The 23,543-nt window shown below is 47.6% G+C and overlaps 1 protein-coding gene across 1 annotated transcript; it reads left to right on the forward strand.

Moving 5' to 3' along the window:
* Positions 1-15,643: 15,643 nt before the first annotated feature.
* Positions 15,644-21,115, forward strand: LOC147717929 (uncharacterized). Its single transcript, XM_086924720.1, has one exon. It carries the CDS (start codon positions 15,682-15,684, stop codon positions 17,017-17,019), a length of 1,338 nt encoding a protein of 445 aa, XP_086780846.1. The 5' UTR covers positions 15,644-15,681; the 3' UTR covers positions 17,020-21,115.
* The last annotated feature ends 2,428 nt before the right edge of the window (positions 21,116-23,543 follow it).

The raw sequence follows: 23,543 nt of genomic DNA on the forward strand, positions 1-23,543 counted from the left end.
TTATAAGAATGCCCAAATAAGTTGTTGATAGCACTGCCTGTACATTTTTAAATGCAAGCATATCTCTTTTACATATTCCAGGTTGAAATGTTGTCATGGCATTGACATGCTTCCCCTTGTTTAGGCTTATTATTCTTTTTACTATCTTTGTTTGATTCATGGATTAACTCTTGTTCTGATATTGTCTCAGGAACCACTGATTTATTTATGTAATGTATATTTTCATCTGTTTCATCCATTTGCTTCTTATCTACATCAATAAAGTGTCTAGACAAAGAATCAGATGGACTATACTTTTTCCAGGCTTATGAATTATTTTGAAATCGTACTCCATTAATCTCATACCCCATCTTTCAATCCGAAGAGGTCTTTTCACCTTTCAATTTTCCAAAAACAGTTGTGAACGCCTGGCGATCTGTGATTATCACAAATGGTTTTCCAAATAAGAAGTCATGGTAATGCTTGCATGCCTAGACCACTGCCAAGCTTCCCTTTTGTGGTTGAGAACACTTTTTCTCTGCAACCGTTAAGCTCTTACTGGCATATAATACTACAAACCTTAGGGTATCTTTGCCAATTTTATGCTGCAATAAGATGGCACCTAATCCTACTGGACTTGCAACCACCTCTATTTCAGTGCATACATTTGGGTGAAAAATACTTCAAATTTGCTGCTAATGCTATATCATCTTTTATTTTTCAAAATGCACCTGTACACTCTGTATTTCAGATGACTGATAAATGTCCTCTCTTTCTTTGTTAATTTTCTAAGAGGCGAACTAACAGTAGCATAGTCTTTCAAGCAAAACTGTAACCAAAGCTAACATATAAGATTGAATCAATGCGAGGGAGAGATGCAATGGCTCTGAATCAATCAATCAATCAATCACGGCATTTATATAGTGCGCTGCTCAACCGGGAGGGTCTCAAGGCGCTGGGGGAGAGGGGTGTGTTACTGCTCGAACAGCCAGGTCTTGAGTTGCTTCCTGAAGGAGAGGTGGTCTTGGGTACGTCGAAGGTGAATGGGGAGGGAGTTCCAAGTCTTGGCTGCCAGGTAGGAGAAGGATCTTCCTCCGGCGGTGGCTCTGCGGATGCGTGGTACGGCGGCGAGTGCGTGGCTGGTTGATCGTAGCTGGCGCGTGGGCGTGTAGAAGGTCATGCGGTCGTTGAGGTACTTGGGCCCAGGTCGTGTAGAGCCTTGTGTGCGTGGGTGAGGAGTCTGAACGTTATTCTCTTGCTGACTGCTAGCCAGTGCAGTTCTCTCAGGTGTCCGGTGATGTGGCTGTGACGGGGGATGTCCAGGATGAGTCGTGCGGAGGCGTTCTGGATGCGTTGGAGTCTTCTCTGGAGTTTGGCTGTGGTTCTGGCGTAGAGGGCGTTCCCGTAGTCCAGTCGGCTGGTGACGAGTGCCTGGGTGACGGTCTTCCTGGTTTCAGAAAGATCCATCTGAAGATCTTGCGGAGCATGCGCGGGGCGTTGAAGCACGAGGAAGAAATGGCGTTGACTTGTCTGGTCATTGACAGGGAGGAGTCCAGGATGAAGCCCAGGTTGCGTGCGTGGTCCGTTGTTTAGGGGGCAGTGCCCAGGGCCGGGGGCCACCAGGAGTCATCCCAGGCGGAGGGTGATGATCCCAGGATGAGGACTTCCGTCTTGTCTGAGTTCAGTTTAAGACGGCTGTTCCTCATCCAGTCGGCGACGTCTTTCATCCCCTCGTGTAGGTTGGCTCTGGAGGTGGTGGGATCGTTGGTGAGGGAGAGGATCAGCTGGGTGTCGTCGGCGTAGGAGATGATGTTGAGGTGGTGTTGGCGTTAAGCATGAGCGAATTTTGCGAATCTGGCGTTCGCGAATTTTGCGAATTTGCAAACTTACAATCCGCAAAATCCACGAATTCTCGCGATTTTATTTTTTGTGTGTTCGCAAGGATTTCTGCCAGTTCGCAAGGGTTTTGTACCAGTTTGCAATTGCGAACTTACATGTCGGCTCGCAACGGTCGCGATTATGTTGTTTCTACGTCTGGTTCATCATCACAGGTTCCCAGCACCCTCTGTTTCACCCCTGCCACCCTCTGTTTCACCCATGCCACCCTCTGGTACATCAATGCCACCCTCTGGTTCATCATCACTGTAGATTATGGGGGGAAAAAGCAAGCACACCAGCCCTGCTTCAACTGACATGAATTAATTTGGGGTTGATTTATTAATGTGTCACTGTTTTAAAATTCCAGTCTGGCACCTGCTTCCTTATCTGTAATTTGCTTTCTGTTGCAGTGCAATTTTTTTTCCAGGACCTTTTATGGCCTACTTGTAGCTATTCTATGAGCCTGCTGTGAGGGTCAGAGCAGGGTCATACAATTGTTGCAACTAGCAACTGAACTCTGGAGGGGCCCCAGTCAGGAAGCACGACAGGGAATGGGTACTAATGATGAGTTTGAACTTTTGAACCTGCTGAATGCTTTCACTTTTGCAAAGCTCGTTTTTCTGCAGAACAGCATTACAGCAACTGTAATGCCCCAAACAAGCTTACTTGTGAAAGTTGATTTCTAATCCAAAAGTGATCCAAAGAAAGTCAAAAGGCCTCAAATCCAAAAAAGTGCAGGCAAATGTCAACCTGAGGAGTTATTCTGATAAAAATCATCATTTTCAGAAGGTCTGTGCTGCTTGCTAGTGGATTTCTCGTGCAGAATTGCCATTTTTGTAATTTTGCGAGTGCGAGATTGTTGCTGCCTACATGTTCGCAATTGCGAACTTACACTGCACGCCGCAAAATTGTATCACCAAGAAAAAAAAATCTGCTGCGTGCGAATTTGCGGATTTTCGGTAAATTCACGAGCGTTCGCGGATTGCGAATTTACCGAAAATCCGCAAAATTTGCGAGCGGAACGGATTTTCCGCCCATGCTTAGTTGGCGTGCGATGGCTGCGAGGGGGTTCATGTAGACGTTGAAGAGGGTCAGGCTGAGAGAAGATCCTTGTGGTACGCCGCAGATGACTTCGGTGGCCTCGGATCTGAACGGAGGCGGACTCTCTAGGTTCTTCCGGTGAGGAACGAGATGATCCATTCCAGCGCTTTCTCTCGGATTCCGATGTTGCTGAGGCGCTTCACTAGGATTCGGTGGCAGACTGTGTCGAACGCTGCGGAGAGGTCCAGGAGGATGAGGGCCGATGTTTCCCCGTTGTCGATCAGGGTTCTGATGTCGTCGGTGGTTGCGATCAGGGCGGTCTCGGTGCTGTGGTTGGCCCGAAATCCGGACTGCGAGTGGTCGAGGCATCTGTTCGTCTCGAGGAAGGCGGCAAGTTGTTTGTTGATGGTCTTCTCGATGACTTTGGCCGGGAAAGGAAGGAGAGAGATGGGACAGTAGTTCTTGAGGTCAGTGGGGTCCGCCGTTGGTTTCTTCAGGAGGGCGGTCAGCTCGGCATGCTTCCAGCTCTCCGGGAATGTGGCGGTGTGGAAGGAGGAGTTGATGGTGTCTCGGAGATGGGGTGCGATGGTGGCGGCGGCTTTGTTGAAGACGTGGTGTGGGCACGGGGCGGTTGGTGATCCTGAGTGGATGGAATTCATCGTGTGGGTGGTGTCTTCGGTGCTGATAGGGGTCCAGTTGCAGAGGGTGGTGGTGGCGAGCGTTGGTTCGTTGGTAGGGTGCTTGGTCTGTGAGTCGAAGCTGTTGTGTATGTCGGCGATCTTGCGGTGGAAGAACGAGGCGAGGGAGTCGCAGAGGTCTTGCGTGGGAGTGATGTTGTTGGTTCCAGCGCTTGGGTTGGAGAACTCTTTGACGATGCTGAAGAGTTCCTTGCTGTCGTGTGCGTTGTTGTCCAGTTGTTCTTTGAGTGCCGTCTTCTTGGTGGCGCGGATCAGTTGATGGTGTTTGTGGGTGGCGTGCTTGAGGGCGGTCCAGTTGTCTGTGGTGTGGTTGAGCCGTCAGGCTTTCTCGAGAGTGCGGCAGTTCTTCTTAGATTCCTTGAGTTCGTCGGTGAACCAGGGAGTTTTCTTGCTGCAGGGTCTGCTGGGAGGGTTCTTTAGTGGTGCGAGGTCATCGGCGCAGGCGGTCAGCCACTTGGTGAGGTTGCTGGCTGCTACGTTGGGGTCCGTTGTGCTGGTGGGAGTGTTCTGGCTGAGGGAGGCGGTGAGCTGCTCGGCAGTGATCTTGCTCCAGCTACGGCGGGGGACCCGTTGCGGTTGGTGGTGGGTCGTAGTTCTACTGAAGCTGAAGTGGACGCAGCTATGGTCTGTCCAGTGGAGTCCGGTGGCGTGGCTGAAGGAGACGTGCTTGCTGGATGAGAAGATGGGGTCAAGTGTGTGTCCGGCATAGTGGGTGGGGGTGTCCACCAGTTGCTTGAGTCTGAGGTTGGCGAGGTTATCCATCAGGGCGGTGGTGTTTCTGTCATTGTTGTTCTCCAGGTGGAAGTTGAGGTCCCCTAGGAGGATGTAGTCGGCGGAGGGAAGGGCGTGCGGGCTGATGAAGTCTGCGATGTCTTCGCTGAACTGCGTGCGTGGTCCCGGTGGTCTGTAGATGAGGGTGCCTCGGAGGGTGGTCTTGGGGTCGGTGTGTATTTGAAAGTGCAGGTGCTCGGCGGCGGGGAAGGTTTTGTCGGAGTTAGTCGAGATGCAGATGGTGTTCTTGTGTACGATGGCGATGCTTCCTCCCGTCTGGTTGACGCGGTCCTTCCGGGTGATCTTGTATCCGTCCGGGATGGCTGTGGCGATGTCGGGCGCTGAGGAGGCGTTCATCCAGGTTTCGGTGAGGAAGGCGACGTCCGGTGCAGTTGCGTCGAGCAGGTCCCAGAGTTCCACGGCGTGCCTGTGGGCGGAGCGGGTGTTCAGCAGGATGCACTTCAGGTGGTTGCTGTTAGTGTTGGAGTCAGCGGGGGCGGTGCAGGTCTGGTGGCAGGTGAAGTGGCAGGCTTTGCAGGCAAAGGGTCCGTTGGTGCGTCTCGGGGTGGCTCGGTAGCAGGCAGGGTTCCGGCCGGCATTGAGTGTGTTGAGAGTGGTGGCATTGTAGGTCTGTCGTGAAGTCTTGCATCGGCGGTGGGGACTAGGGGTCCTGGCGCTGGGCACGGTCCAGGCGCGGACGGGCGCAGACGGGCTTACCTTTGCCGCACCTTGGGCGCTCAATCGGTGCTCCCGCTGTGCGCGTCCGCTGCGCGGTCGCTCAGGGGGCGTCATAAGTAAGGAGCCGGGTCAGCTGGGTGGCGGGAGCGGGGCGGCGAATGGGCTGGTGGTGGGCGGGCCGCAGGGAGGCAGCGGTGGGAAATCTGTGCAGGCAGGCGGGCGGCTCAGTGGCGGCTGGGTCGCTCGGGGTCAGCTACGGCAGAAATCGGCGTCAGGAGCAGGAGGGGTGACCCGGCCTTGTTACAGGCACAGTAGTCACCAGCTCTTACAGAGGAATTTTTCATCTACCAATCTAAGTGCTCCCTTCCAGATACGCCTAGGATTTGGTCTACAGAAACAATCAGTGGAAAGGAGGGGGGAATATATAAACAGCTGTCACAATATCAGATGCGCTGAACCAGAAACTCTAAACTCGCACATTTGGAGAGAACTGTCATGTCACAAAAAATCACCGGCCAGAGAGTATCTGCATGAATCTCTAACAAGACTGGGACTAACCAACCTTTGGGCAACCTCTATAGCTCACCAAAGTTTTAAAAAGGTTGTAACAAAAGTAAGAAGAATGACATCTATCACAGAAGACAAGGAAACATTGGCTAAAAGGGCACATGGCTGGACAGTGCTTAATGACTATAAAGCTCTCAAACCTCAAATTTATTTAAAAACAAGGCTTAAATGAAGGAAAAAGAAAAATTCCTAAAGCTTCGTTTTGGGATTTTACCAATCCTCCCACATTTGCCGCCTTGGAATAGGAGACTTTGGGCTAGATGTAGGTAATTTAAAATTACTGATTGGAAAATACCGAATTTTACAGATTCGGTATTTCCGAATCGGTAATTGCAATGTAGATAAAAATTCGGTAAAAAATACCGAATCGGTATTTACCGATTCAGTATTTGCCATTCATTCCTATGGGCGTGGAGGCAGGGTGTCACTTTGACACCCTGTTCACCCCTGATTAGTGCTGGTGTGCACATGTGGCATACATACATGCCCTAAGGGCATGTATGTCTGTCACATGGCACAGGTGTAAATGCACATTTATGCATTTACATAGGAATTCCGTATTTACCACCAACTAATAGTTGGTGGTAAATAATGAATTCTTAAAGCCCAGAAGCACTGTCTACAGTGCTCCCTACATATCATTTACCGATCCGGTAAATACCGAATCGGTAAATGATGATTCGGTAAATACCGAATCGGTAAAATAGCCACCTACATAGGAAAAGGCTTTTACCGGTCGGTAACGGCCGATTTCGGCAGTTACCGACTGGTAAAAGCCTATCTACATCTAGCCCCAGGTGAGCAGGCTTCCCGCCTATGTGGAACAGGAAACAAGGACCTTGTGCATGTCATCTGCACTGTTCCCAAAAAGGTGCGTGCACGCACCTCTCTTCCAGTGAGCGTGCACTTCAGTGTGTGGAGTGCGCACACACACAGGACATCCAGCGAGAGAGATATCCCGCTGCCGCTTTAAAAAGCGAGTGCCATGAAAAACAGGCACTTCCTGAGGTTTTGCCACCAGCATGAGTCAGGACTGCAGCTAAGGCTGACTTGGTCTTGGGGCTTTTGGCTTGGGGCTTGGGGCTGAGACACTTGCTGTATTTGCGGTGCCGGGCAGATTGTGGGCTTTTATTTAAGTATTCATGTTAATCACAGCTTCTTCACGAGTTCTGATTAACATGAATACTTAAACAAAAGACCACCATCTTCCCGCACCGCGCTTTACTAACAAAAGATTAGACCAAGTTTAAAACACAGCATGTACTTTCAGAAAGTTCACGCTGTGTTTTTAAACTTGCTCTACTCTTTTGTTAGTAAAGCACAGCTGCAAGAGAGATTGTATGCTGTTGTTTAACTATTCATGAAAATCACAGCTCATGAATACTTAAACAAAAGCCCACAATCTTCCCCGCATGTGCAGTTCTCACTAGGTTCCAGAAGGCCCTTGTGTCTCGGTTTTCTAGGGCCAGTTTAATTGCTTCCCATTTGTCTGCTTCCCATGTGGATGTAGCCTTTGCTACAATTTTTTTGTATATTGCCCTGGTTTCCTTAGTGTGATTTATGTCCTTGTCTTTAACCGCTAACAACAGGGCGCTTTTAGCATCCTTGCAGGATTTATTATACCAAGAATTGGTATTACTAGCGCGGGGAGTAACTTAAGCGTCTGCAATTTTAGCAAGCATTTCCTGGTGAGTTTTAGCTAATTCTTGGAAACAGCCGGGGCTAAAGTCGATTATTGGTAATTGGGAAGCGAGTTCCAAGTGGGGAATAATCTGTTCATAAAGAACAACCTTTTTGTAATCTGATTGGACAAAAGTTTCCCACCAAACTCTTCTGCCTCCGCCTGGTGCTACCAGATTTAGATTTACTGGGGTAGGATGACTTTGGACTGACTCCAGGTTCGGCAGGCTAATTTTTAGCACCAGCACCAGTGCGTTATGGTCGCGTTTGCAGCAGAGGTCTACTGCGAAATCCAGTACTCTGTGCCATAACTCCACATCTACCAATATATAGTCTATAATCGAAGATTGGCCTATCTTATTATAGGTAGGAGTGGCCGGGCTGTCTGAAGGAAAACGTCCACTACATGCCCTAAGCATGTGTATCAGGATAAAAGAGTTCATTAGAAGAACTAACGGGGACCAACCCCTGGCCGAGTAGGTGTTACAGTCAGGTATCCTGGTGATGGGGATATTTAAGCTGTTTAAGGGTTCAAAATGGCAATTAAAGTTCCCCCCAATTATTATGTGCAAGGTCTCGGGCAGGGTATGTAAACAAGTTATCAAACAGTCTAAAAGCCTGCAAACTCGACCCCTGTTTCACTGGGTGTGAATAGATATTTATGAGCGCTATTTTCATGTCATTGTTAAAAGTTAAGAGAGTACACTGGATATCAGGGGGCAGCGTTTATATCACTTTAGTTTTACACCCCAAGTGTGTTCCAACCCAAGTGCATAAGACACCCGAAGGTCTCCCCCTGATCCCTTGTATAGCTGGGATGGAGTATGCTACATACCCCACTCTGCAAGCGGGAACCCTTAACCACGTTTCCTAGAACAGACAGATCTCATGGGCGTCAACATAGGCGCCCCAGTTTGGAAGGTCCCGTTTCGAACCAAGACCAGCTACGTTCCAGGATAAAATCTTGATGCCCTGCTCTAATGCTATATGGCAACCAGGATTATTCTGATCTAGGGGCCCACTCTGCTGTGTGTTCATAGGGATAGCCATTGTCAAATCTTCGTACTCCAGTGACTCCTGTGTCTGTTGGGCAGAGTTGCGTAGTGCACAATTAGGTGTAGACCGAACTTCAGTTAGGAGAATTAACTTTGGGGAGGATTGTAAGGCTCGTTTACCAGGATTTTGATCTTCTAGATTGGAGAGATCGGTATAAGTATTTAGGGCCGGGGTCAAATTTTCATGCAAGCGAGCTAGTCAGTCGACCAGGTCCAGAGGGCTAAAACGATCATTTACAGATATATCAAAATATTCCTGATTTCCCCAATCTTGAACTGAGTGTGGCGGGACATTATACTGTGCACGCTTTTCCAACTTTTTGTACACGCTATCCATTCTGTCCAAGAGAGGACTGGGTGAATAAAAGTAGTCCAGTGGAAGTACTTGGATTACTCCTGTCCCTGTAGATGTTTGTCCTCCTTTAAGAATGTGGTGAACTGCCCTCCTATCTCTAAAATTTATCAACACACAATCCCCTGAAATGTCTTTTTGTCTCTGTCCGAGCCAACTAACCCAACGTGAAAATAAAATTTCAGTGTGTACCAGGGAAGGGAGTGGCCTGTGTTTGTTCAGATAGTAAATTAATTTATTTTTCAATTCCATAAATGCTTCACCCCAACCTGGTTACAGGGGTGGAACTGCAGCTAGAATTATCACATATGGAGTTGATTCTGGAGGTAGATCTATGCGTTGGAGAACAGGATTTATCGGACTTATTTTCGGGAGTATAGTGTTCCTTACGGGATTTAGCACTGGTTGTGGGACCTGGTGAGCATCAGCCACACCTGTACCAAGTGCCTCAGAATTAAGTTTTTGGTCTTTGAGGATTGGATCAGGAACCCTAGTATGGGTACTACTCGGGGGATGGTTTTCAAAAATGTGTCCACTGGACAGATTTCGGTTATAAGAATTGAATTGGCCTACTGGGGGATCTTTATGCCCACCAAGGGGAATAGAAGCCTGCATGCCTTGGTTCGTGGTGGTCCTATTTGTAGCCTTTGAACTATCACTAGTTTTTAATACTGCATCACTTTTTGGACCCCCAAACGTCCAGAGATGTTTTTAATGTGGCAATGCTTTTCAGAACATCACTAACAGGTACATGCATCATTGTAGTCATTTGCGATTTCTTAATTGCGATTTTTAAGGAATCGCAATTAAGGAATCGCAAATGCCTATGCATGTAGAAATTGCTGAAAAATGTATGATTTCTAAACATTCCTTAATTGCGACTCGCAAATTGCGAGTCGCAATTAAGGAATCCCTCCCCATTCATTCCTATGGACCTGGAGGCCCATAGGAATGAATGGGAAGACATTCTCATTTTGCGAATCGCAATTCGCGATTCGCAAATGGAGAATGCGATTTCAAGGGTGCAGGGGTGTCCAAAGGACACCCAGTTGCACCCTTGAAATTGATATGCGCACCCATGTTACGCACACACATGCCCCAGGGGCATATGGGTGCGTAACATGGGACTTTGAAAAATGCACTTTGATGCTTTTTTCAAGAAAATCGCAATTTACCATCACCGTACATGTGATTCTTAATTGCAAAATCGCAATTCTTTTTACTTTCTTGCATTGCATTTAAGGAATCGCAAATTGCGATTCCTTAAATGCAATCGCAATTTAAGAAATCGCAAATTTTGCGATTTCTTAAATTGCGAGGGGCTTCTTGTATCATGCATTCCAAAAGCAGTTTTTGAGATCGCAAACGGCCGATTTTTGCGATTCGCACCGTTTGCGATCGCAAAATGCTTTGATGCATGTGCCTGTAAGTTCTGATTTAAGGAGCTTCTCCAAGAAAGTTTTAAGCTCTAGTTTAAGCACTTGGGCCCAACCCGGGACATCAGAATTTACGTGGGTATCCAAAGGGCTAATCTCTGCCGTATTGATAGACTCTCTTTCTACAGGAAAACCAGCTCCTGGTCCCCCCCTAGCTGTACGCTTCTTTTGAGCAGGACATTTCCTTTTCCCTCTCCCACCCTTATCCACTCTATTAACTCTAGTTGTCGGTACACAAGCTTGTGCCGGGGGTAACTCTAGTGAATTGACAATCTGAAAGAAACAGGTTAGTTATTTAATTCCTTACCATAGAATATCCCCAGGCGTCAGACTAGATCCAGAAACTTTTGCGTAGCGGTACCCCTGTGCTTCGGTAGGCGTCGTCTGCCGCTCCACGTCCGTCGGCGGCGTCGTTGGTGCCGGGATGATGTCGCCGGAGTACTTAGACGTCACCCTCGCGCGCTGACGTCAGTTCTTCTTTTTTCCGCGCCAGCAGGCGCAGATCCGGAAAAAGTGGTACCACTTAGTCAATTTTTGACTAAACTTTTTCGATAATTTTTTATCCTTTTCGAAGTCTAACGACTCCGACGGTGCTGGTAGGGATGCCCGTGTTTAAGCCCTGCGCCGACTGCGAACAACTGATGTCGGTTACGGACCCCATTGCCGGTGTCTTCATTGCCTGGGCCTCAACCACGACGACAAGGCCTGCTCCGACTGCTGGGCCCTGACGTCTAAAGCTAGGCGGGAGCGGTCCCGCAAGTGACTCGAGCTCCGGCAGTCTGCCCCGCGCCGCTCGAGGTTCCGGTCCGTGAGGAGGTCGAGGGACCGGTCGCGGGGTTGGAGCCACCATAGCTCCGGGAGTCGTCCTCGGTCTTCGGGCTCGAAGTCCTCAGGTAAGCACAAGAAGTCGAAGAGACGTCATCGCTCTTCCTACTCCCCCCGACGCTCGCGTGAAGTGGCCGGGGGTTCGGGCGACACCACCCACGTGGCTCCGTCGGATCCGCGGGCTTCGCGGCCTGCTTCATACCCATCGGTCCCTGGGCAGAACTCGACGCCGGGGTAGATTGAGGCCTTCCTCATGGCTATGAGGTCGCTCACTCCTCCGTCGGGCTCCACGGCGCCTTCGGGCCCAGCGACCCCGACTGGGGGCCATAGTGGGTTGGGCGCTTTGGCCCCGACGCCCTCGGGTGCTTCGGTCCCGACGCCACCGGTGACTTCGGTCCCGGCAACGCAGGCCCCCACAGGATCTGGGTCCGGATCCGGGTCGTCGCCAGTCGACCTTACGACCTTGCCAGCGCCAACCCCCAGGGTGTCGCCCCAGGCGCCGACTCCGGGCGGCACTGTCCCTGATATCTCCCTCGATTCGGGGCCGCTCTGCACCGTCTCGACCCTGATGGGAGATTTCTACTTCTATGACCCGACCCCATCCTTTGTTCCTGAGTCTCAGGTGATGGGTGGCGAGGCGGATTGGGGGGGGTCTGAGGACCCTGTGGCACAGGAGTGCCAGTCTTATCAGGACTGGGCAGGTGAGCTAGGGGACGCCAGTGGTCTGGACACCTCGCCGGACACTGGTTTTGTCTCCCCTCCTAGCATGGCTACGGAGGAGGGGGCTGCTTATAGTGTGGTGCTGACGCAGGCGGCCAAGGCCTTGGGCCTGGAGCTCCCCGTCGCGGCCATGAGGACTAACCTCCTCACTGAGGTCCTTAAACCGCAGGCAAGCTCGGCCGAGCCTCTGCTGCTGTTTAATGAGGCCTTGTCTGACGTTCTTCTGGGCACTTGGTCCAAGCCCGCTACAGGTCAGCCTGTAGATAGGAACGTGGCCAGACACCACCGCCCGGCTCTGGGCGACCCTTGCTTCCTGTCCACCAACCCCACCCCCGAGAGCCTGGTCATCCAGGCCTCTAACTCCCAGACTGCATTCCCGACGGCTCCCCCTGATCGGGGATCCAAGTGGTACGAGCAATACGGGAAAAAGGTATTCTCCTACCTGAGTTTAGGGCTGCGGTCAGTCAACACTGCGTGCCTCTTGGGCGTTACACCCACTCTCTGTGGGACACGGTCGTGGACGTGCTGCCACAATGTTGGGTGGAGGTCCAGACTAAACTCACCCAAGCCCTTGCGGAGGGTTGAGATGCAGCACGGTACTCCATCCAGTGTGGGCTGGATACCACGGACTCACTAGGCAGAGCAATGGCAACGACGGTGGAGATTCGTCGCCACGCCTGGTTGAGGTCCGCCAACTTTTCAGCTGATGTCCAAAACACCCTTATGGGCATGCCGTTTGATGGCCGTCGCCTCTTTGGACTCCAGGGCTATGGCCAAGCCCTTGGGCCTCTCGGCCCGCGCCAGCAAACGGCTGCTTTTCACTCCTTTCGTGGCCAAGGAAGGGGCACCCCACATGTCTTGCCAGACACGGACCGCAGACTACTGTCCAGCATGGTGGCGATGTGGAAACCGCTGTGGCAAAGGTCGGGGACAATGGCGAGACCAGTCCACACCTGCCCCTGCAGCATCCGCCTCAAAACCCTCCTAGTCAGAGCTTTCAGGCCCATGTGACGCCAGTGGGGGGCAGGGTTCGCCATCACCACCTCCACTGGCGTACAGTCACATCGAACAGGTGGGTGCTGCAAATCGTCCGAAGGGGCTAGTCCCTTCCCTTCGAGGCAACCCCTCCAGCCATGCCACCGCAGTACCACCGCATGTCGGGAGATCACTTGGCACTTCTAGGAGAGGAAGTTACGGCCCTCTTAGCCAAGGGGGCCATTGAGCACATTCCTGGGCTAGAAGTAGGGTGTGGTAGTTACTCCCACTACTTTCTGGTACCCAAGAAGGGCAAAGGGGGCCTACGCCCTATCTTGGACCTGCGGAACGTCAACGGCTTCCTGCGGCAAGAGAAGTTAAATATGCTGACACTGGCTCAGGTCTGAGCTACCCTGGATCCAAGAGACTGGATGGTAGCTTTGGACTTGCAGGACGCTTATTTTCATACCCCCGTACGGCCGGCCCACCGGCGTTACCTGCAGTTCACGGTAGGCTATGAGCACTTTCAATTTACCGTGCTCCCCTTCGGCCTCACCAACGCCCCACGGGTGTTCATGAAAGTGATTGCGGTGGTCGCAGCTCATCTGCGCAGGTTAGGGTTTTCAGTCTTCCCCTACCTCGACGACTGGATGTTGAAGGCAGGCTCACCCCAGACAGTCGTCAGCCACCTCCAGACTACGGCAGACCTCATGTACCTGCTGGGGTTCTACATCAATGTGCCGAAGTTGCACCTGTGTCCCTCTCAGAAGCTCCTCTTCATCGGAGCGGTTCTGAACTTGGCGCAGTTTCGGGTTTATCCTCCTGAGTAGCGGGTTCAGGATATTCAGGCTCTGCTTCCGATCTTTCAGCCGTTATCCCGAGTCTCGGTCAGGTTGACGCTGCGGCTTCTGGGGCTGATGGCCTCCTGCATCCTTCTGGTGCATCACGCCAGGTGGTGGATGCGGGCTCTGCAGTGGGACCTGGAGTTTCAGTGGGCCCAGCATCAGGGCAACTTGTCCGACCATGTCTTGATCTCGAAGGGCACTGCAAGACAGTTGCAGTGGTGGCTCACAAACCACGATTGGGTCAGCGGCAGATCCCTCTCCCTACCCCAACCGGAGCACGTAGTTGTGACGAACGCGTCCCTCCAGGGCTGGGGAGGCCACATGGGAGAGGCGGAGATCAGAGGCCTCTGGTCTCCGGCGGAGTCCCGGCTCAACATCAACCTTCTGGAGCTGCGGGCGATCCGGCTTGCACTGAAGGCATTCCTCCCCTCTGTCCGGGGGAGTGTAGTGCAGGTGTTCACGGACAACACCACCACCATGTGGTACTGCAACAAACAGGGCGGGGTGGGGTATAATACTACTAAACAGGCAGTCACAAATACAGTTATCTTGCTGGCACTGGGGCACGATTTGAATGGGGCAGCAGGTGCAGCGGCATTGGGCCCAAAAGTTATCAGAACTCCTCCAAACACATAATATTGCTATTACATCAATTAATTCTATTATTTTCCTCTTTCATTTCAGTTTTCAAAATGTTGCTATTACTTACCCACACTATACCACTAGTAACAGCACAATATATTGCCTTTTTGTACATAAACAAGTCATAACACTTTAACAGGCTTTCTGTAACTTATATAGTACAACTACTCAGCAAGCTACAACTTACAACAAAAAACTGTTTATTATTTATCACATAAGCGATACCTAATGCATTTACCAATGCTTCTTTTTCGTTCTTACATCCCTCCTTTCTTTTATTTTTTGCTTTCCTCCTTTTTTTCAATCTCTCTTTCTCACCTTTTTTTACAAAGGCAAGCTCCTGGGAGCTAATGCCAGCCAATTGTCTTTTTTATACCTGTGTTAGCCAAGACTTTTTGATTTTGCTAAAATGATTTGTATAACATAGTTACATAAAGGGTTATGTGTATAAAACAGATATCTACAGGGTCCACCAGTCTGTGGTTCCGTCAAACACATTTTCTTCCAGCCACTCCAGTATGCATCAAGGGGCAATGCATCAGCCGACTTTCAGCCATTCGTTGACTTCACTGTGAGTTACTGCTTGCTTTTCTTTCACAAGAAACACATCAACACACAAAGCAGTTCCCATCAGTACCAGGGAGTACTATGGCAATATGTGCTTTTTGGGACCCAAGACAACGTTTTTGCCTTTTTTTAGATAGAAGAGGGCTGGTCATTTCCTAAAACAACAAGGTTTTGCAAAAGCTGTGACAAAACTAGTCCTGGGCGGAAAATTTTGTTCCGCTCGCGGAATTTGCAATAATTTGACATTTTTGCTTTCCGCAGAGAGCGCGAAAATGTCAAAACTTTCGCAATCTGCCGCGAAACGGAAGTTTTTTCTTGCTCGCGCTTTAAAAATGTTGTTCTTGCGCGCGTGGTAGCAATTTACGGGTCCCTGCGTTCGCCGACGAGTTTTTCTATGTTGGATTGTTGTTAGCCAGTCGCGCTATCCCGCGTGAATATGCGATCGCGAAGAAGTCATTCGAGACCCTGAACAGGAAATAAGTATTGCGAGCAGGCGGGACAAGTGAAAACAAGATGGCGACCGCATGGGCAAGTTGGTGAGACATTTTTCAACGCAATCACGCAGAAAATATTGCGAACAGGCGGGGAAAATAAACTTCTGCGTCTTCGCGATATTTCCGCGTGTTTGCGGAGATTTTTGACATTTTCGCGATAGTTTGCAAAAGTGAATTTTGCAAACTCCGCCCACCCCTAGACAAACCAAAAGAAGAATTGCCAAAAGGCTGGCACCCCACGCCAGTCTTATTGGCTTTGCCAAACCTTGTTCTTTTATTGTTGAAACACGATTGTTCATTGACTCTGCCAAAGTCCCTTCTCCTGTATGTAGGTGCAGTGCTTAGCGTTGTTTTTATGATCTGTAATGTGTCATTGCATTATGTTAATGTTAATGTGAAAAAAATAATTTCTTTTTCTAACTGTTTTCTTCCTTAGATTCCACCTTCTGGACCATTTGGAAGTCCTGGATTACAGTTTATGCTCAAAAGAATGATGTGGTGCAAAAAGAAAATCTGGGTAGCTTGGAGCATATTTGCAATTGCTTGGTTAACATTGTTTTTTTACTCAAAGAGCTACTATTGGATTAAAAGAGAACATGCTAATTTTTGGCAAGCGTATTTTCCCTCTCCCAATGTTAATGTTTCAGGGGATACAATAGCTAAATTAAGAAACAACAGGACTTTCATCATCGCGCCATATCAAGATCATAGGGACGGGAACAACATTCGCACAATCGCTATTCTTCACAAAGATGAGAAAGAACTTTATTGCTTCATTACCTGCACAACAAACAACAATATCTATGTAGTAAAGGCTGTCTTAGACATGCATAGCGATCGATTCGGTTTCCCTTATGTCACAACCGATATCCTTTGTTCAGAACCAATAAACTGTCATCCCAAATATATCGCATTCGATCCAACCCAGCATGCGTCTGTAGATGAACTTTCTGTGTTTGCAATACAGAACCTACAGCCATCAACATCATTGTATGTGAATTTCACTGTATGCATTTCCACCATGTTTGGAAATTATGACAATGTCTTACAGTTCACCCAGTCAATGGAGATGTATAAACTGATGGGGGCCGGGAGGGTCACAATCTATAAAACTAATTGTAGCCATTCGATAGAAAGACTTTTGCAATATTACACTGCTGAAGGGATTGTAGAGGTGGTACCTTGGCCCATCGAAAAGTACCTAACTCCAGCAAAAGAGTGGCACTACTCAATGGAAGCCAAGGATATTGGGTACTATGGACAGTTGGTCACCCTAAACGACTGTATGTACAGGAATATGTACCGGAGCAAGTATTTGGTACTCATCGACATGGACGAAATAATCCTGCCCTTCAAACACCCTGATTGGACGAGTATGATGGACGATCTTCAGAAGCAACATCCAGATGTTGGAGCATTTCTTTTTGAAAACCACGTCTTTCCAAAACACGTGTTCAGCCCGATTAAAGGGTTTAACACATCGTCTTGGGAGGCTGTGCCCGGTGTGGATATCCTGAAGCATATTCACAGGGAGCCTGATAGGAAAGACTACTTTAACGCCAGAAAAATGATCCTCAATCCCCGGCAGATGGTTCAGACTTCAGTACACTCTGTTCTAAAGGCTTACAAGAGCAGTCTAAAAGTTCCTTTCAATGTTGCACTGATGTACCACTGCAGACGTCCTCTCCAGACTTCTCTGCCTAGAGCATCCCTCATTGAAGATCCAAGCATCAGAAAGTACATGATCCCATTGACTAAAAATGTTAACAAGGTGCTTGTAAGGAATAAGTTCTTGAATAAAACTGCAGGCACCTGAAGGGCAGGTGGAGATTACTGACCACCATCTATTTGTTCTTGGGAAGCACCACCTTGGATGCCGGTGGAACAGAGTAATCCTCTGCGGCTGCGCTACGAGGAAGACAAGATAAAGAGTTTAGTTGGGTTAGGGCGACAAGGGAATATTGCTAAACCGATACAATATTGATTTGCATAAGGTGCTAACTCCTTGGGAGCTTTCCAGCCAAAATCCTTCATTCATCTGCTGAGCAACCAGAAATGATGAAATTCACCTGCTAGTCTATTCAAAAAGTATTGCTCCAAGAACTTTAACAAGATTGCTTAGTCTCTTGTTCTTAGAAGGTCCTCTTTTGAAGTCAGAGGGTCCTTCTGCAAGTGTCCTACACAAAAGACTCAAATGTTTATGTCAAAGTGGGCAGTGGTCCCGACTGCTCGCAAAAGCAGCTGCTTCATTGAAGAAAATATTATTTTTTGTAAATGTTCCTGTTGATGCTGCAGTTAAAACAACATATGCACATTTGTTGAGAAAGGGAATTTGTTTTAAAAAGAAACAACGTCGATCGATTTCTTATTTATTGTGAAAACCGTCCATGTTAATCATGTTATTTTATGCAAACCTGCTTTGCAATGTGCTATTTGCTGCACTTTCAACATTGATCTCGAGTAGTTTCATGCCCATAATTAGTCTCAAATGGAGCACTTCCCCAGCATGTTCAACATCAAAGCTAAATTAGGTGCACCAAACATCGGTCTGCTATTGTCAACTCCCCAAGCTCCATTCAACATAATCAGGATTTAAAATGTTGTCTTTACAAATGGCATTTGTAAACAGTGAAAAATGAAATCTGAATATTCTGCCAGTATGTTGGAATTTACATTTACAGTGCACAGTTCACGGACTGGCTGCCTTCAAAAGTAGATAAACACTGTGTAAATACTCACTGGTGTCGTGGGCAGAAGAAAGTGGTTTTCAAGGTTAGGTATAGGAAGGGTTAACCTCCATATTATTTTGCTTTGACTACACTTTTCCACTTGTATTTCTTCCTGCTACGCTTGTCATTTTTCATCGAACTCTGAGGTACATAAAGGTTTCTAAGAAAGCTCAACAGAGTGTTACATTATTTCATAACAATTTGTTCCAGTTGTTGGATTTATTGTCCCAATTGTAGGATTCATTTTACAGGAGCACATTCCGAATTCTTTCCATTTACCTTTAGGGAAATGGTCTGATGGAGCCCAAATCCACAATTAGGAATATGTGGCTCACATGCATCTCATCTGCTGTTCCCTTATTACCCTTATCATTTTCCTGTGCTGCTACAATCAACACAGGTAGAAGTGTAAGAAGAAATCAGGAGTGGCCTAGGGAAACCACTGGTACACTAAGCCTTTGTTCACACCATTTTTTAAAAGCAACACTTGCACTCTTTGAAATTACACCAACATCATCCTTTTTAAGACTTCCAATGGGTTAACACACTATAAACTAGAGAGAAGTTGGGCGCACAACATTCCAGACAAAAATTAAGAGTGGCCTGAGTGCCACGATCTGTACATATCCAGAGGATTTTAACAGCCTTAGTTGGTTTCATATCTATTAAATATGAAGGAGAGAAAGATTGTGATTATTTCTACTACCCCTAGTACAGTCCAACTACCAACAGAAGTAAATTGAGAGAACCAGAACTAGAGGTCAGAGCCTATCCAAGGCAAGTGTGTTTGTGTGTTTTGGGGTGGGGCGGGAGGGACCATGACTCATGAATGTGGTTTCCTGTTAGTATTGTCATAATATGAAATATGACCTTTGACTGATGTAATACATATGTGAATGCCTGTTTATTAATACTTTATTCCGTAATTAATGCGTTTTGGGACAGATTTATTTTCATTGGCATAAACGTGTACGTAGCGGGGATATATTTCATTTTCTTATGTTGACTAATGTTATCAAATTCACAAATGTTAATAGTTAAGAATGGATGAACTTGGCATTTGTAAGGCACAGCAACCACCTCAAGAGGCATCTCGCCGCTAAAGACACTGTAACAAAGAAAAATCTGTCCCTCCAGAAAATAGGACTTAAGATCGAATGAACAGCCAAGTTTTCAGAAGTTTCTGGAAGTAGCAAAGTTGGCAGCTCGCATCACAGTGGGCAGAAGATTCTTCCATGCCTTTGCCCTGAGAACAGGTATAGACCACCGCACACCCCCAGTGTGTAACCTGAACTTTGGGATAGATAGCAGATTATTACAGGCAGAGCTCAGCAGCCTCAGTGGAAGGTAGGGAATAAAAAGTTCAGAATGACATTTGGGAATAATTTGATAAAAGGCTCTCTACACAGTAGTTAAAGCTTTAAAACAATCTGTTTACCAAATAGTAACCAAGGGCGCTCCTACAAACCCTCTTTGATGGAGGTTTGATGAGGGAGTAGAGGTACCAGTCTTGCTGCTGAAGAAGAACTTACCCCTGACACTATGTTTACATGGGGGTGAAAAGAAAAACCATTAAATCCCAAGTTCTTTCATTCATCCATGTAATGGCTTCCGAAAGGCAGTTTTTAAAATGTTGTTCAGAGGTGGTGAAACTCTTGTCAAGGGCAATAATAAGTTGTGTATCATCTGCGTAAGGCATAGTGGAGATGCCAAATGATTTGATAAGAGTAATAAGTGGGGACATCTTCAATTTGTATATGTGTATATGTCCCCCCTTATTATGTATTTCTGTCCCTCCTTATTACTCTACACCTTGTAGGATCTAACTCCTATGCGGTGTTAGACCCTAAAAGTGTCTGTGTACAGGTGGTGGAAGCTGCAAAGGGGCCCTTCTTTAGGACTCTCAGTTCCTCAACTGGATACATTTCTGACTTCCAAAACTTTGCAAGATATCATCCATAAACTTAAGCTGTTTGCACAAATGCCAAGGATTGTTTAACCCCTCCTATTAGATTTCTGGTATAGACATTGCTGCCAAGAATTGGGTTAAATTATGGATGTATGACAGAACAACGCATGCCGTTATCACGCGTGTGTTACAACGCAAATGCCATTATCACGCTTAACTTTTACAACACATTTTTTACAACCACTAGGCCTTTGCCATGCATACCTGTACGATGAATTACGTTGTAAAAGCATGAAAGTTAAAGACATGTAAGTGGTAAATGTTTTCCCTGATTCTTGCCCTAAAAAAGGGTACATGTGTTGAAACGCATGCGTAGTAAAGGCTATCCATGTAACAGCCGCGTTGTAGTGGCTGTTTTCCTTCAATTAATATTGCAGGCATCTGATTTTCTATAAGGGATGGATGACGTATGAAGTGTCAGATATTTTCAAAGTCTAAAAAGAAATTTTCCCATTAATGCAAATGGCACTGAATGAAAACAAATGTGTTCTGTATTTAAAATGTTGTTAAACATTGTAGTTTTTAGCATTAGCAATCAACTAACAAGAGCCCATAAGGGTGTCAGTGGAAGAACAAAACTCTGTAGGTGAGTTAATGCTGTAGCCTTCATATTAAACTTATTTTAGGTGGAAATGAAGGCACAGCACAATCTCTGTAGTGTTTCAGGCACCGGTTGAAAATGTAAATAATGAGGTCACACTGTAATTCAAGTGTCTTATTTGCTCAATAGAGAGGACTTATAAAGGCTTACATACCCATAAATAACCTTTATTTTGAAAAATATATGACATAATATTTTATAATATGGATACATTGAGCTTTATCTATTTTTATAGAATTGGTTTATTGAAAAGTATGATTTCTTAAATTCAAAAAATGACAAAATCATTAAAATGTTAATAGCTGATGTACTTCACCCCCACAATCATAGCGAATGGACAATCTTTCCAGAACATGTTGTTTCCAACGCGCCACACATTGCACGATAATCGGCTAAAGCAAGAAGTCTATTGGGATCACTGCTTAGTTTCCATTCATCAAGTTACTCAAGGGCTTTGCTGATTGGCTGCTGCTCAAAGGCATCCAAAGAAAATAAATCTGCAGCCAATGAGTGCAGATCAGCCAGTGACGGAAGCCATAGCTGAGGACAGCATTGCCTTCAGGACCTGAGTGGTGTCTGGTGGTACCAAGTTATAGTAGTGAAAGATTCAGCAAAAACTAAAAAACACTCTTGCGTCTTTATGATTGTGGGTGAGCCTAGTCCCGTCATCAGTGTTAGGAAACTTTTCTGGTAGCAGTGCACTTTACTGACAGCATGCAATGCAACATATAATGGTAAAGTGCAACTTTAGATTCCCTGTATTACAACTGCACATATTATTTAAAATGTTCACACTGTAGATGACTAATGATACTATACCTTCCTACCGCAGGTAGGTTTTCATTCGAGATGTCCTACAATGTAATGTTTCAAAAGGTAAAGAGCACTGCTTTATATTGTTTCTCTGATGTGTTCTGGGGAAAGCCTCAGCTGCCTCATTCCTGAGGTCAAAGTCCCTTGATTCAAACTAAATCATTAGATTAAATTCAATCTACATTTTGGAAGAAGGTGGGGTTTGGTAACTAGCAAAGTGATTCAAGAGGTGTAAGATATTAGGTTATTCGTTGAGAGGGGTGAAACCCTTGTCAGGGTACACCACAAAAAGGGGACCATTATGATGTCCGGGGGGTTCCCCCCGCCAGGCTGGCGGTAGCTACCGCCAGCCTGGCTGGGGCAATCCGCCCGACATCCACACTCTTTTTTCCCCCGCCACATTAGTATGGCGGGGGGGGGGACTCTCGGACGGAAAGACCGTCCGCTGCTTTTGCGCCCCCGGTCGCCTTGCGGCCGGGGAGGAAAAGGAATAATATGGTGGGGGTGTCTATCAGACACCGCCAGCCATATTATGATGGGCTTCTGTAGGTGCCTTTCTGCGGCGGAGATGCCGCCACAGAAAGGCATGCGGTCTTCACCCTGGGGGCCCCCTGCGGGCCCCCAGAGTGAAGGAGAGGTGGGGGTGCACACGGGGTACCTGTGGTACCCCCCTTCATTTGCATAAACAAAGCCGCAGGCACCACGTGGTGCCTGCCGCTTTGTTTATGCAAATGCATCAATGCATTTTTAGCATTGTGGCGGGCGGTGCAGAGAGCACCGCCTGCCACAATGCTAAAAATCCAGGATGTGCCCGCCACTGTGGCGAGCACATCCCAATACCCCCCACGGGACCCCCGCCCTTATGGCGGGCGGTCCCTCTTTACCACAGGATGGCGGGCGGGCAAAGTCCGCCCGTCATCCTAATGAGTCCCACAGTCTCTAAATTAACCTGTGCTTAACCCTCTGGTAGCTAGGCACAAAAGTAGTGAGGCTTCACTTAAAAGCAATGTGTTAAGTATTTATGCAGCATTCAAACAGTTATAAAGTGAAAACCCAATACAAGAACAAGCATTGGAAATGCAATAGGTCTCGGATTTATTTGAGTTAGAGCTAATGGCATTGTAAATGGCAATGTCTTTTAGCCATGTGTTATGGAGTGTATGCATGTGGTGTGTAATGGAATTATGTGGTATGGATTGGAATTGTTCACCCTGCGCACTCACTGCTCTGCACTCACTGCTCTGCACTCACTGCTCTGCACTCACTACTCTGCACTCACTACTCACTACTCTGCACTCACTACTCACTACTCTGCACTCACTACTCACTACTCTGCACTCACTACTCACTACTCTGCACTCACTACTCACTACTCTGCACTCACTACTCACTACTCTACTGTGCACTCACTACTGTGCACTCACTACTCACTACTGTGCACTCACTACTCACTACTGTGCACTCACTACTGTGCACTCACTACTGTGCACTCACTACTCACTACTGTGCACTCACTACTCTGCACTCACTACTCTGCACTCACTACTCACTACTCTGCACTCACTACTCACTATGCACTCACTACTCACTACTCTGCACTCACTACTCTGCACTCACTACTCTGCACTCACTACTCTGCACTCACCACTCACCACTCTGCACTCACCACTCACCACTCTGCACTCACCACTCACCACTCACCACTCTGCACTCACCACTCACCACTCTGCACTCACCACTCACCACTCTGCACTCACTACTCTGCACTCACCACTCTGCACTCACTACTCTGCACTCACTACTCTGCACTCACTACTCTGCACTCACTACTCTGCACTCACTACTCACTACTCTGCACTCACTACTCACTACTCTGCACTCACTACTCACTACTCTGCACTCACTACTCACTACTCTGCACTCACTACTCACTACTCTGCACTCACTACTCACTACTCTGCACTCACTACTCTGCACTCACTACTCTGCACTCACTACTCTGCACTCACTACTCACTACTCTGCACTCACTACTCACTACTCTGCACTCACTACTCTGCACTCACTACTCTGCACTCACTACTCTGCACTCACTACACTACTCTGCACTCACTACTCTGCACTCACTACTCTGCACTCACTACTCTGCACTCACTACTCTGCACTCACTACTCACTACTCTGCACTCACTACTCACTACTCTGCACTCAGTACTCACTACTCTGCACT

Source organism: Lissotriton vulgaris, chromosome 5, assembly GCF_964263255.1.
Source record: "Lissotriton vulgaris chromosome 5, aLisVul1.2, whole genome shotgun sequence".
Lineage (NCBI taxonomy): Eukaryota > Metazoa > Chordata > Amphibia > Caudata > Salamandridae > Lissotriton > Lissotriton vulgaris.

Excerpts from the sequence above, each read along its gene's own strand:
- LOC147717929 (XM_086924720.1), top strand. The coding sequence starts at position 15,682 with ATGCTCAAAAGAATGATGTGGTGCAAAAAGAAAATCTGGGTAGCTTGG.